This window comes from Haliaeetus leucocephalus, unplaced genomic scaffold (genome assembly GCF_000737465.1).
Source record: "Haliaeetus leucocephalus isolate CR32 unplaced genomic scaffold, Haliaeetus_leucocephalus-4.0 Scaffold555, whole genome shotgun sequence".
Taxonomy (NCBI): Eukaryota; Metazoa; Chordata; class Aves; order Accipitriformes; family Accipitridae; genus Haliaeetus; species Haliaeetus leucocephalus.
Window position 1 is genome coordinate 19,111,774 of NW_010972991.1, and position 14,060 is coordinate 19,125,833.

General features: G+C 43.3%; 1 protein-coding gene across 1 annotated transcript in view; it reads right to left on the bottom strand.

Moving 5' to 3' along the window:
* LAPTM4B (lysosomal protein transmembrane 4 beta) overlaps positions 1-14,060 on the bottom strand; it is a 61,054-nt gene that overhangs the window by 32,042 nt on the left and 14,952 nt on the right. Inside the window, exons 2-4 of the mRNA XM_010577069.1 lie at positions 12,248-12,359; positions 5,063-5,136; positions 4,352-4,474 (exon numbers count right to left, since the gene is read on the bottom strand). Of these exons, the coding sequence (XP_010575371.1) occupies positions 4,352-4,474; positions 5,063-5,136; positions 12,248-12,359 (309 nt within the window). The remainder of the gene's footprint in view (positions 1-4,351; positions 4,475-5,062; positions 5,137-12,247; positions 12,360-14,060) is intronic.

Here is a 14,060-nt window from a genome sequence, read left to right on the forward strand (position 1 = left end):
GGCTTTTCACCTTAGAGCAAGCAAAAAATGTTCTTCTGAAGCTGCCAAATATATTCTATTACCTAATGCGTACCTTCTTCCAGATATTCAATAATGGATTTGAAGAACAATTGGGATTTTTCACTTTCCTTATGGAGCTGTGCTCCCTAAAATATCATTCCCCAAATTCAGAGCAGTTTTAGAGGAACAAAAACTGTAAGAATGCCAGGAAGAAACACAACCCTTGCTTTCTGCCTACCTTGGCAGACCTCTGCAAAGGGGGTGAGGGCAAGATGACCCTAGGGCTTATTTATAAATCATGAGGAGGGATCACACCCAACTGGCATAACTCAGGTCTCACTTACAGGGACAAGGGTATTAACCACAGTCTTGCTGTAAACGTGGTGTTTGAGATGACAAACCTATCTACCATGAATATTATTAAAAGGTAGGGAAACAAGTCCATGGGTACAAGCCTGTTTGTCAATATTTGAGTGCCAACCCTGCATTGATGGCATTGTGGCTAAAAATTTGAAAAGCTTGTTTTTAGTTTCATTTCATTGTGTGTCTCAGTATCTGATACCAGTGGATGTGATCTTCACCGCTCCCTTTCGCTTTTGGTCCCTCAGACAGAGTGTATTTGCTCCGAGCCAAATGCAACAACCTTTTGCCAACTGATGTGGCCCTTCCAGGTAATGGTACGAGGGGTTCCTGCTGAGCCACTTGTGCTTGGGGCCACAGCTAAGACACAGCTCCAAAGCAGTTGCAGAACAGCTTCAGACCAGCTTCAAAGCTTTGTTGAACAGGTAACATTAACTGTACAAAATTCATCGCACCTCTTGGTAGTTTTTGCGAATCACTATCCTCCACTGTGAATGATAAAATAGAAAGAACTCCTTGTTTCTAAATCAACTTAACTTGGACTAGCTTTTAGCTACTCATTATTATTATGCCTCTCATCTAATTTAAACAGCCTTTTAATACCTCACTATTCTGCATATGAAAACGCTAATGGTATCACCTCTTGGTCTCCTTTCTCAGTAAACTAAGGAGGAAAAGCTGATTGTCTCTCGTCATACTATGATATACCCAGCTTTTATATAGTTTTTGGAGGAAATTTTCTGCATGTTTTCTGACTTTTAAGTATTGTTCTTTACAACATAAAGACACCATAAATAGACAGACGAAACCTATGTCACCAACTGAGAATGGAAGTCTCCTCTCCATTACTATTCATTGCTGGTTTTTAGTGTCCACAAATCCCATGAACAGTTTTTACAAATAGCAAAAACCCTGGGAACTCTTGTTTTGGCATTTAGTTCCCTAGACTGCTTACAAAGTCACTGCATCCCAGGTACAGTTGCCATACCGTATGCTCATCCGTATTCCTCATATTTTCACATTTCTTTGCATTTAGCAACATAGCACACATTAATGACCGAACTCAGGTTCTCAGTCAGTCTAGCTCCCTCTGATTAATGGCTCCATCTTTAGTGTTACTTACTTCTTCATTGATCTCTGTGTCAGCCACCAGTTTTATTAGAAGTGATTTTGCTGGGAAAAGTCACACGTACTGCTTCTGGGGAATGCAGAGATGTGCTCACTTTGGGCAGTGCAGGGATAGGGTCTTTCAGAGGGTGACCCAGAACAGGTAGGTTAGGCTCCTGCTCGCAGCCTCCCGCTAGAGGACTCGATCCCTCTAGACAGTGAGCCTGGGGAAGCTTTCCCAAGGTTGATGTTAGCCTTCGTGAATGGCCTCTTGGGTACCAAGGTTATTAATGGAAGTCAGGAAGAGCATGAAATCTACTGCCAATTCCTGGAGACCTTCATCTACCCAAAATAGAAACTTATTGGCAGATGGTCGGCTTGACCACGACCCTTTGTAGTCCGCCAGCTAACCTCTCCTAATCTATTTGATACATCCTTTATTGATCCAGTGCTTTATTGTTGCTCTGAGCATCATGCTGCGAAGTCAAATGTCTCACAGAAGTCTGTTATGCCTCTGCCCATCTTTATTGACAAAGCCAGTAATCTTGTCAGTGAAAGAAAATGAGTTTGCCTGCAGGACTGATTTTCCGTGAAGCTGTGCTGGCAGTCATTAATCATATTCCTCTGGTCTAATCCTTTATCAATTGACTCTCCTCTCAGCCCTTCTGCTATTATTCTGCTTGGTAGCAATGTAAGGCTAATCAGCCTATAATTATCCTGGAAATCCCCCTTGCCCTTTTGAGCACTGACAGTTTAGCACTCCTGAAGTTTTACAGCATTTCATTACCAGTCTGGAAAATTATTTACAACAGCACGCAAAGATGTGTGCAACCAGAGATTTTAACAGTCCAGAGCAGGAATGTGGCTCACAAAGTGCTCTGCTGCACCCTTCCCAATACCTTCCAAGGACTGCTCCTTGTATTTCTGCTACAGAAGGGCCTATTATTTTTTTATCGGCAGGAACGGCAGTGATGTTTTAGCAGACATTTTGAGAGAATCAGCTGCTCTTTGCCCTTCTAGTGAGCCAGTTCCAGATGTGACACCAGGTTTTCAGCAGAAGAGCGGGGGCTTTTTGGTGCACATCTCCCAGTCTGCTCCTGTCCCCCTCACGTTCTCGCACAGTGACCAAGACTGAGTAAAACCTGGTTACGATTCATGCTCTGGGAAGGGGGGGGGGTGTACCTGCAGCCACACAGACACTTGTGCTGCCACAAGAGCAGGGCTGGCACCGATGCAGAAGTGAGGGACTGCAGGGGAAGGGTGGGCAGGAGGGCTCCGGCCAGTGGCAGTGCCAGCTTCAAGCACTCGCCAAGTGATGGCCGTAATTTGCTCTTTTCCACTTGTATCTCTAAGAACCTTTTGAATTATTCCTCTGCTTCTCTTCCAGTGTACCATCAGCTGTGAATGCAGGCAGGTATTAAATAAGGCAAAGGATAACAGGCCCCTGATGCATCCCAGCTCCCGCTGGCTTGACACATTGCCTCTTCCCGCAGATTTGTGTGGCTACTTATCTGCCTGCTGCTTCTCATTACCTGTTATTTATACTGCCCTAGCTAGTTTTCCATCCACATAACAAAGTTCACAGCCAAGCTAATCTGTATTTAGGTTCTCAAGGCAGATTTTCAGAGATGGCTGCACCGTTGGCTTCTCCAGAGCTCTGCAACTCCCCCTGAACCCTACTGGACATGGCATGTGGTCCTGTGATGAGACAAAGGTGGGTGGGCTCTTGTCTTTACTTTAGGTGGTTGCAATCATACCTTGTAACCTTACGCAATACTGGTTATGGATGTTTGGCCAAAGTAGACCATGGCAAGAAGGGAGCCTCTAACTGACCCTAAGTCAGAATCCAAAAATATTTCCTAGCAAAACCAAACCTACATTGAATCAAACTCCTGCCTAATGAAATCTGTGTTAAACCCACCAAATAAATTAAAAAGAGCAACAAAACATCCTTGAAATAGCACCAAAAATAAGCTACTGGATATGAACATGTCCTGGTTTTGGCTGGGATAATCTTCTTCCTAGTAGCTGGTATAGGGCTGTTTTGGATTTAGGATGAGAAGAATGTTGATAATACACTGATGTTTTAGTTGTTGCTAAGAATTGTTTACACTAAGTCAAGGACGCTTCAGCTTCTCATACTGCCCTGCCAGCAAAAAGGTGGGGTGGGGGGGTGGGGGAGCTGCACAAGAAGTTGGGAGGGGACACATCCAGGACAGCTGACCCAAACTGGCCAACGGGGTATTCCATACCATGTGACGTCATGCCCAGTATATAAACTAGTGGGAAAGCTGGCCGGGGAATGCTGCTTGGGAACTGGCTGGGCATCAGTCATCGGGTGGTGAGCAACTGCATTGTGCATCACTTGGTTTATATATTCCAATTATTTTATCATTATTATTATCATTATCATTATTATCCCTTCTTTTTCTGTCCTATTAAACTGCCTTTATCTCAACCCATGAATTTTACTTTTTTTCTGATTCTGTTCCGCATCCCAATGTGTCGGGGGAGTGAGTGAGCAGCTGCATGGCTTTTAGCTGCCTGCCGGGTTAAACCACAACAGAACACAATAACTCTGAATCCAAAAGCAATTACTTATTACCTGTGTCTTGCAATATGAGCTTCATTCCAAATGAAGTGGTGCTGAGAGCTTCCACAACACTGTAAAACTCCAGAGCTCTGCACAAATCTTGTAATGAGTTAGTACTGTAACCTTGCAAGGATGTTGAATATGGACTAGCTAGGACTGAGAGGACTATTCAAGGACTGCATAGGCAGTCAACAGGAAACTGCTGGCTAGAAATACAGGACAGACAGTGCACCTTGCACAGTCTTTTTCCCCCCAAAACCCCCAAAGGTTTGTGAACATCAAGTGATTTACCAGCTGGCGGAGGTAGTCCTGAATTGTGCTGGGATAGACGAGTACACTGATGGCAACCAACGTGTTGAGAGCAAAGTCAAAGATCTGGTAACAGAAGAAAGGGATGATCCAAGCTGCATGTTGCTAAAAAAGAAATAAAATAAAAACTCATCAGCCACAAGTTAAAATAGCAGGATATATGTCTCTCTGCACTAAAATCTAAGGAATATTTGACACAATGCAGTGTTAAATCAGCTGAAAGAAATATGACATTCAGCCAAAAGGGTTGGCCAAGCCAGTTTGGCTGCTGTAATATATGTGGTGTAAGTCCCACGACTCACTATACTAGGACATTTAGAAACCACACGATACTTTTTCCCCCTAATTAATAGGGTTAGTTATGGGACAAACCACAGGCTTGGGAGTTGAATGGGAAAAAAAACCCTTAACTTTGGTAGGTACAAGATTTCTGAATTCACAGTTTGCCCAGAGCTTACTCATATTTAAAACTGCAATCAACACAACTGGGCAGTCTTCCTGCCTGCAGCACGGCGTCCTGGGGTACCACTGATCTAAGCAATCAGTTCTGCTGCCTCTTTGACTTTTTTTTTTCTCTCAGTTTTCAGCTAAACAACTAAACAAGAAATTGTTGGAAAGAAATTTTCTTATTTTTGTTTCTACAGAGTTGTGTAGTTCACTTGATTCATGTCTTCACCGAATATAATAAATTACCTTATATGCGCCATATGTAGCCATTGCACAGATCAGAATCATGAGAAGAGAAATTGCTGTGGCAATGCACATATCTGGAACAGAAACACACAAAAATAATTGCAATAAATTCAGAGCTTGGTTCAGTTATTTTGCTATCTACGTTGTGCAGAGCACCTCAAAGGGCAGGGTGGGAAGTGGGTGGAGATGGGGTCAAGTGCATCATTCATCCATTGCTGGAGGAAATCTCTGGCTTTTGTGGGAAACCTCCTAAATATGAGAAGCACAGACAGTGATTACACCATGCAAGCCTCTGCAGCCTCTATGAGGCTGTGGAGATGCCATGAACGGTTTAATTTTTCTAAGGATTCTCAAAAATCAGGAGCAGTCTTGACAAGAAGACTACTTTGCGAGTGATGATGACATCTGTAGTCAGAAAGTGTCTGCTTTTCTGCACTGCAGGTTGTTTTTGCACTAATAGCTGCCGTATACCATTGTTCATATATCTCTAAAAACTCTGGAAAAGGAGAAATGAATTTTTAAAAACAAAACTGGCAGGTAGAGGCATCTTAGAGCAGAAATAACATCTTGAAAATTTTCATTTCAACCAAGAATACTACAGAGATATAGAGTTATTAATGAAAATGTATACCTGTCAGGAAAGGTGAAGTAGTAAAGGCAGGAAAATATTCTTTAAGGTTTTGATTGGAGTAATTACAGGACTCCTATCTTTTTATTCTATTGCCACTCAGCTTTCAATTAACTTTTCAATAGATGTAAGAAGTTCCTAAGCCACGAACAGCTGAAAGGAAATCCTGGGGCAAAAATTACATATGTTTGGTCTTTTTGTATACACTTCCCTTGATATTACAGGTCATAGTCAGGATACCAGAAGCATGTTTCTGAACTCGACCTTATAGTGAGTTTGGGAGTGCAACGGAACATTGCAACCACTTTTCTGAGGCTAAGCCAGTGCACAAAGAAGAGAGAGGATGTAAGGTATATAGGATGCAACTTTAGAGATTCCACCTCTGTCGGTATTTTTGAGGTACCTGCTGTTCACATTGCTGTCACCAGGTGCACTTAAACTACCTGCCTTGATGAGGCATTTGGTGGACTTGAGACACACAAATCCATGACACTGTTCAGGCTGTTCACTACCCATCACTGCCTGACTCTGGAGGCATTCAAAGCGTGAAGATGCCTCCATTTGATCACAAGAGTTGCCACAACATCTAACTCCAGCACATGATGAGAAGCACTAAACAGCATGGGACAGTCCTGCCACCTCCCTGGTTGCATCAAAATGAGGTTCTGGGTAGGTGCCCTGGAGCCTTCATCAAAGTCCATGAAAGGTCCTGATCTGGTAGCTGTGGACAGGTTTCACCTACCACCACCATGCAGCAGTGCAGGTTCACCCAGGTCATGGCTAAAGAGGAATGACAGACACTAAGTCTTGTCTGTCATTTTTTCCAGCCTACCGGTGTAATCATCCATGTAGAAGACAAAGGACCCAGTCCTTGATCCTCCTCCGCCAGAGGGAACACAAACCTTGCACTAGTGCAGAGCTCCTGCCAGCACTAATGCAGATTTCTGCTGGCCCTTGATGAAGAGAGGAACCTAAGACTTGTGAAGCTGATGGAAAAATGAACAAAAGGAAGCTGTTGCTGGCTGGTGAGGGCATCTCCAGAGGGTGCTTATGTAAGCTGGGCTACAGGCTCTTTGGGTACCGTGTCTACCAATGGCAGGATTAAGGACGTGGGAACCCAGGCCTCCCCTTTTCCAGGACACTGCCTGTGTCCTGGATTTCAGGTTTCTTGCTTTCTCTCTCTTGTGCCCAGATTTTGTCCTTTTGATTGCATAGGGACTCAAATGCAGCAGAAGGAGCCCTATTGCAGGCTACTTCCTAATTTAATGGCTGGGCCCCTTTCCTGGGCACTTGGAGAAGCACATTTAAACTGCTGTAGTCTGATGAGGGTCTGGAATCCAGATGTCCTTCCTCACAGTGCAAATGCTTGAATCTTTGTCTTATTGTCAAAATAAGCAGATCTCACCCAGGAGAGGCACCAGCACCCAGCTCTGACGTTAGCTGCATCCCTGCGCTCACTGCTTCCTAGCTGGTGGCTTTATGCAGCTCGGTTTGTGGGTGCTTGGAAATGCCATTGGGAGGCAGCTGGGCTCCCTGCTTATAATTCAGGAGGGGATGACATCTCAGTGCATCCCAAATTGCTCTTCAGAGGCACCGCCTTCTCCTCTTTGACTGTGTAGAGAATCCAAACATTCAGCGTAGGGATCTGAACTGCATTGCCATGACAAGTCTCCAGCTTTTTAGGAGCTGTAAGGGTGTGCTGTGCTTATTAGCGGTGATCTGAATTCTGCCCTCAAGAGGAAGAACCAGCCACAAAACAAACCCGTACTAATAAAAGGTACCGCAGCCCCTTCAGACACTTTTGCCTGTGTGGTCATTTACTCTGGCTGCCCACATACATCCTGTGAAATCAGAATTATTTTGAATAGACCAGGTACAATCAAGGTAATGAAAGAAAAGGAGAGAAGTGGAAATGGCTGCCTATAGCCACTAACCTCAATTGAACCTCTTGTAACAGAGGCTCTTGGATCAATATTTTTATTTTAACCATCAGTTTGAAGGCACTGCTCATGTATTTATTCTGTCCGTTCTTAATCCCAGTCACCTACTCACTGTATCCAAGGGGAAGCTGCTGTCATTGTCATTTGCAGCAGATGCAGCAGTCACAGGCCTTGCTTTGCTTGTGACAGCGGCAGTACTGGTTTATAGCCAGAGCCCAGCAAACTGCGATAAACTTGACATTGAAGCTCTAGTCTGACACACTCATGCTCCTCTTCTCCCGTGTCTCTCTGGCTGTGTTCCGTTGTGCCAAGTCCTAGTTGGCTCAAGCTGGTTCTTTCTCATTTAAGGCTTCATTGGTTTTTTTGAGCTGTGTCGGCTTCAATTAATCAGAATGAAACTAGATATGTAGCACATTAAATGAGAAGCTAACAGGGGTGTATGATTTTTTTTTCCAGCCATGCTGTACTTTCCATGGCATTCGTGGCTAGAAGGGCTGTACTTGAACCACCGCAGTGGTTATACAGCCTATTGTCCTAGATGGCTTTTTGAGTTTTCTGCTTGGGTTTAAAGAAACCAGTTGGGTTTTTTCCTCTTATACCTTGCAGTGAGATTCTCCAATCCTGCCGCATTGGGGAGAAGATTCTGCTGGGGCTGAGCAGAGCTCCTGCCATAGGGCACTTGCACACATGGCAAGCTCTGCAGCTGGAGCTCCCTTGAACCCATCTCACAAGTATTTCTTTGCCTTCCCCCTCCTCTTGCAGAGGAGGCTGGCGGCGGGTGTTGCGGGGACAGGGGGGAGCACCCAGTCAGGCCAGTCCCTGAGCCAGGACCTGTGTAGAGTGATGGAGACTTCAAATCCTCCAGCTCATCACCTGCCCCAGCCCTGGAGTTAATCGCTGGCTCACAGCTCTGACAGCAGGGACCAGAAAGCTGCTGATCAGCAGCCTGCAATCCTCAGGCAGTTTTGCCCACCCTTCTAGCCTTATTTATCCAGCAACCTGGCCTCCTTACTGCCAGCTAAGGATTACTGCCTCGATCTCTCCTCCGGGCTGCTTGTGCAACCTCAGTGCTGCTGCCGCCAGCCGCCATGCAGCCTCCTGGGTCACAACCCATGCGGCGGTGACATTCTCTCTATGGCAAAGGAAGGAGGCCAATGAGAAGGAAAGAGTTTTCTGCACTTTAAGCCCAGCTGATTTACTCCAGAGGATAAGACTAGAGGGGAAGATGCAGCCCTGAATATGCTACGCTGGGGCAGAGATCTAGATTTTTCACCCTCCCTGTGACATGGGGCTCATGGAGTAGTGGTGACAGATTGGGGCAGGAAGGGCACCTACTCTACTATTTCCATTTACCCCACAACAGAATTCCAAGCCTGCTATCTGTAGGTTTCTTTAATTTTTTTTCTATTTGAATTAATCTTTTTAAGCCCTGGATGCATGTCATGTTCGGCAGAGAGACCATCACATTATCCTGCCTTGCCCTGAGACTTCTGCTCGTCTCGTCTGCCCATCCCAGGGCAGGGACACAGGCAGCTTTTGGCCTGAGTTGCCAACATTGGTGTCAAAGTTCCCCTCAGCTTCTATAGAGCACACATAAAATTTCAGTCCTTGTTGTCATATGGTTTATGAAGTATCACACACATCTGTGACACTGTGAAGGCAGTAAATAAAACCAAGCAACACTCACTGCTTGTTTGGGCTGTTGACGTGTCAGGATCATGGTCTGTGTATCTGGAGAAGCTGAGCAGGAGGCTCAGGTGAAACCCTCTGGGAAGTCAAAATGATTTATAGGGCTTTTCCATCTCCTGCCCAGAGATTATTAATCTTTTAACAGTAGCAGTATTACATTGGGCAGCTTACACATTTCTAATTTTTCCTAGTCCAGCTTCTTGTTCATGAACTCCCTCAGGCCCTAAGGAAATAATAAAAAGAAAGATGAGACTAAATGGGCTCAGCTGAATATCCAGCACAGGAGGAAGCCCAGCATATTCCCCGGCTCCCAGATGTACATCTTGGAGACCCAGCCAAACCACACACACTGGTGTCTTCCAGTACCTCCATCTGCCACATGGCAAGTCTTGGCAGACTTTTTCCCCCCTTGTTTCCTCTTCTAGAATAGAAGGGAAAAGCTATAACCTACGGCTTTTTTTAAGTGCTCAGGTAAATCCTTTCTCTGCTTAATCAAACAGGCATTTTGGAGCCTCTGGTAATGCCCTGGGAACCATGCTAAATCCTGAAATTAAGGCTGAGCAGCCATTCACAGAAGGACTGATGCTGCACCAGCATTTTCCAGCAGTTTGCACTAGACTGGCTCTGGTTCTGCACGTGGCAGGAATTTTTCCTACTGCTGGAACAGAAAAGTGAAAATTCTCCATAAACCAGGCCTGAGCCCAGCCAGAAATAAATATGAATACAAATATTGGGGGAATACTCTTTTCTTGGAAGTCAAGGGAAATCTGTCATGAACTTCAGGTTAGCCATAATGCCACTGCTGTGACTCAGCTGACAAGTTTATCTCCAGCTGACATTTTCAGATCTTTTATGAAGGAGCCTATTTGAGGAGGGAGGGAAAGGGCAATTTTATATGCAAACTCTGTGTCTGCATTTTTTTTGTTTGCTATAGATAGGAGCATCAGAAGTAGTAATGAGAATAACAGCTACTAGTATTTCCAGTATTATTATTTGTCAACACAAGTACTTATAGAGAGCAACTTTGGGACCTTCATTAGCATAAAAATTGATGTATCTTCCTGTATTTCACACACACGGTTTCACATCTAAGAATTTCAGCATGTGCAGCTAACCTGGGAAACATTTCTTCAAAAAAGACAAATAAAAGTAGGACAAGAGAAGAGCATGTGGAAGTTTGTCTGATGTTTTATCTCATAAGAAAACATTTCCTCAGATTTGAACAAATATAGTCATACTTAAAGAAAAAAAAGAAAAAAAATTATCTCTGCCAGCTATTTCCAGTAACTATAAAAGCCAGTAGCTTGATTCAGCTGCCTTTACTCAGTAAGGCATTAAACCGGAGGGAATCAAAGAATAAAAGGAGACATTAATTCAAATGTTCATTCGTAATTTAACTGCCTGTGAAATGTTCCCTTTACTGAATGGAAATGAGGTTGCTTGGCCCACAAGCCATCCTTTTACAGTCTTGCATGGTTCACTTCAGAAGCCTCGATAAAAAAAATATAGAAAATACAATTTTCAAAGTGTAGATGGAAATCCCCAAAGTACTTGATCTGACAGCTATTGCATTACAAAACAGAATTACTATTTTAAAGCCTTGGGCACTGGCAGGCCTCTGATGTCGGCTATATAAAACCACACTGACAGACAGTCATTACCAAGGTTAATCTCTGAGAATTAGGACAAGGCAGTCAGTTTTAATATGTCAGAATCAGCCAGGAGCCCATCTGTATGTACTATGGTCCTTACTTTCTTAAATCCAGTTATATAAAAAGATTTTTAGTTGGAAGTTGTAGGTGGTTTTCCAATGAAGACACAATAAAATAGCAGTTGCCCCTTATTATTAATTAAATGTAGACCCTCAAGGCATACTTGCACTAAAGACCTTGTGGAAATAAGCATCTCTTAACTGATACCCAGCAGATCTGAAACACCATGGATGCAATTATTTTTCTCACATGTGGGACTATTCCTTTTCCTACTGATATTTTTATTGACTTCAGTAGGAATGAGGAAAGGACTTAGAGCCTTTTGCTGTGGATGAGTGTGATTCTGAGCAGCAAGACACCAGTGTAACTAGCAGGAGACCTTGTTTCAGATTACTGTGAGAAATGTTGAATGTAACAATCTTTTGAGCAGAAATGACAATAAACAGACATTTTTATGAAAATCACATTGAGGGAAAACTTTTCTAGCTATGTATTAAACGGTTAAAGCAAATCAACAAACCAAACACCACCAAAGAATTTGAAACAGCCATGGAAGTAAGAAATACTTGTGAAAGACAGGAGGTTTTTGCAGGAGACATAAATGGCCTGGCTCACCCCTCCCTGAAACTCTGTTGGAAGATTTTCTACGATGCTTTTTGGTGAGAGAAGGAAGCAGGCCTGTGTTATCACTAATATGCCTATGGCTATCCAGTTAGTATTTATACTTGCATCTATTACAACAGGTTTGTGCAAGTTGTGCCATGTGCACATGGGGGATGAGTAAATATGTACAACATGAATGAACACATTCAGCCAGTTACATAAATAGCAATATGGGTTCTTATGCGTGTGCAGGCACTACAGGACGTGGTGCTGGGAGGTGCAGAGACTCATAGGTACACACTCCCTATGTCTTGCAAAATCTCCCTGGGGCTTTCAGCATCATGCTCAGGGATAACATCTCCATGTCAAGGGTTGGCTCTGCCCCTGCCAAGCCAAGACACAGCAGAGCAGATGGATTACTAATAGGTAGCAGATAAGGTTACTACTCTGTAACCAGTTTGAACTGTGCCGTGAATACACCTTTCACAATAAAAATGCATCTGTAAGATACCAAGGTGAAGCAATAATTAAAGGACAGTAATTACTGAAATGATAGGACAGTTACATAAATGCTGGGGCAATGAGTGCTAGTATTTAGGCAGTTTGTACTTACTGGCATCATCCATAAATTCAAATTCACCCCCTAACTCAGCACTGGTTAGGTGGTACTGGTCAGGATCAGTCAGGGCGCTCAGCAGAATCAACAATACCACCGAGTTGATAATCTACAGAGAAGAAAAAGGGAAAAGGGTCTGTGAAAGTAATCCATGAAAAACCTCTGGGCAGCATATACTCACCACAGTCTATGCCAGAGGCGGTTTTCCAACTGTACAACTGTAGTATTTAACTAACACTGCACTTCTTAATTTCTTTGGGTTTGTGTAAGCAGGACCTATTTTTTCCCCAAGTAGTGACAGGAAAATGAAACAAAATGTGGATTACCTCTTTTCATTCCGACTCTCTCTCACACCATCAGAAAAGCTGTTGCTGCTCTTTCAGATTATAAAACATATTAGCACATCCACTTCAGTTTGTTCTGTTGCAAAAACTAAAATCAATTAAAACCAGTCATTTTGAGACTATTACAAATGAGTGCTGTAGTCAAGGATTATTAGCATGGCAGAGCTGGAATTTGGGACAGGCCCTGTGAAATTGCTAGATGATCAGAGGAGCTGATTTGCTGGAAGAGGCTGAATTTTAAGAAGCCATGAGTGATGAGCTGATTACATGAGCTGCTAAATCAGGAGGCCTTGGGGGGGATGGGACTAGGTGGCAATGTGAGCCCAATGTCTGATGCGCACATTCCTGCGTCATATGGCACAGAGAGACTTTCACATACACTGAGGCCTTGGCTATGAAATGCAATAAGTGAATAAAATGCAAGAATATAGTGTCAAGTGATTCAGTAGAAGTGGATTGTCAAGCATCAGCTATGAGAGGAATGCAGAGGTAGCCAAGAGATATTTTAAAACAAATCTGAACAAAATGCTCATATCACTTTGAAGTGAAGAGGGCTAATTGCAGAAAAGAAGATTGCTCAGCACGAAATAACGCAGCCTGGCTAAAAGATTATTCTACAGAACTAGGAAGATAACTGATGAACAGGGAAATGGAGAGAAGAAAGCTGATAATAGAGTATGCTGGGAAAGATGGATTTTTATTGCTTTGGTTCTCACTTTGAAGTCATCCTAATCTGATCACAGGTTACTAACAGCAACAAAAAGGTGTAGGAACACAGGCTATTATAAGACATAACAGGCTAGAGAATTTCTTGGGTAAGATAAATGCTTTGTGAAAGGAAAATTCCGTCATCTTTAGCTGATACCAGCTCTGCTAGCAATGATCTTTGAAAAACTGCTGACAACAGATTGAGTTCACAAGACGGGGAAAGAGCAAGCACAGTTTATGCCTTTTCAAAGCAGAAAGGCCATGTAAAGAATTTCTAGCTAGATTGTGAGATTTAAGAATAAAATAAACCTAAGAACAGACAATCAAGCAGTCTCCCCATTAGCACTTCAAATTTGCACGGTCATAACCAACAATCACCATGGGCTTGTTAAGGACAAACCGTAATTAATTCATCTTTTTTCCTTCTCTGACAGGCTAAGAGGCCTTGTGGACAGGGAAAAAGCAGTATATATCATCTCTTTGCATCTTAGCAAGCCTTTTGACATTATGAGATTCTCATAAATGAGCTAGGAAAACCTGGTTTGGTTGAAAGTGCAGGAAGGTGAATGCACAGCCAGCTGGATAGTTGTAATGAAAGAATAGTTGTCAAGGATTCAGAGCCAGTGTGGAAGATATACTGATTAGGGTTTTCCAGTATCGTTGAAAGACTTGGTATTTCAAGTCACTTGTGACTGGTACCTTTCTTTAATTTGCAGACAATGCCAAGCTGTAAGGACTTCGGGAGATAAGATTAAAAA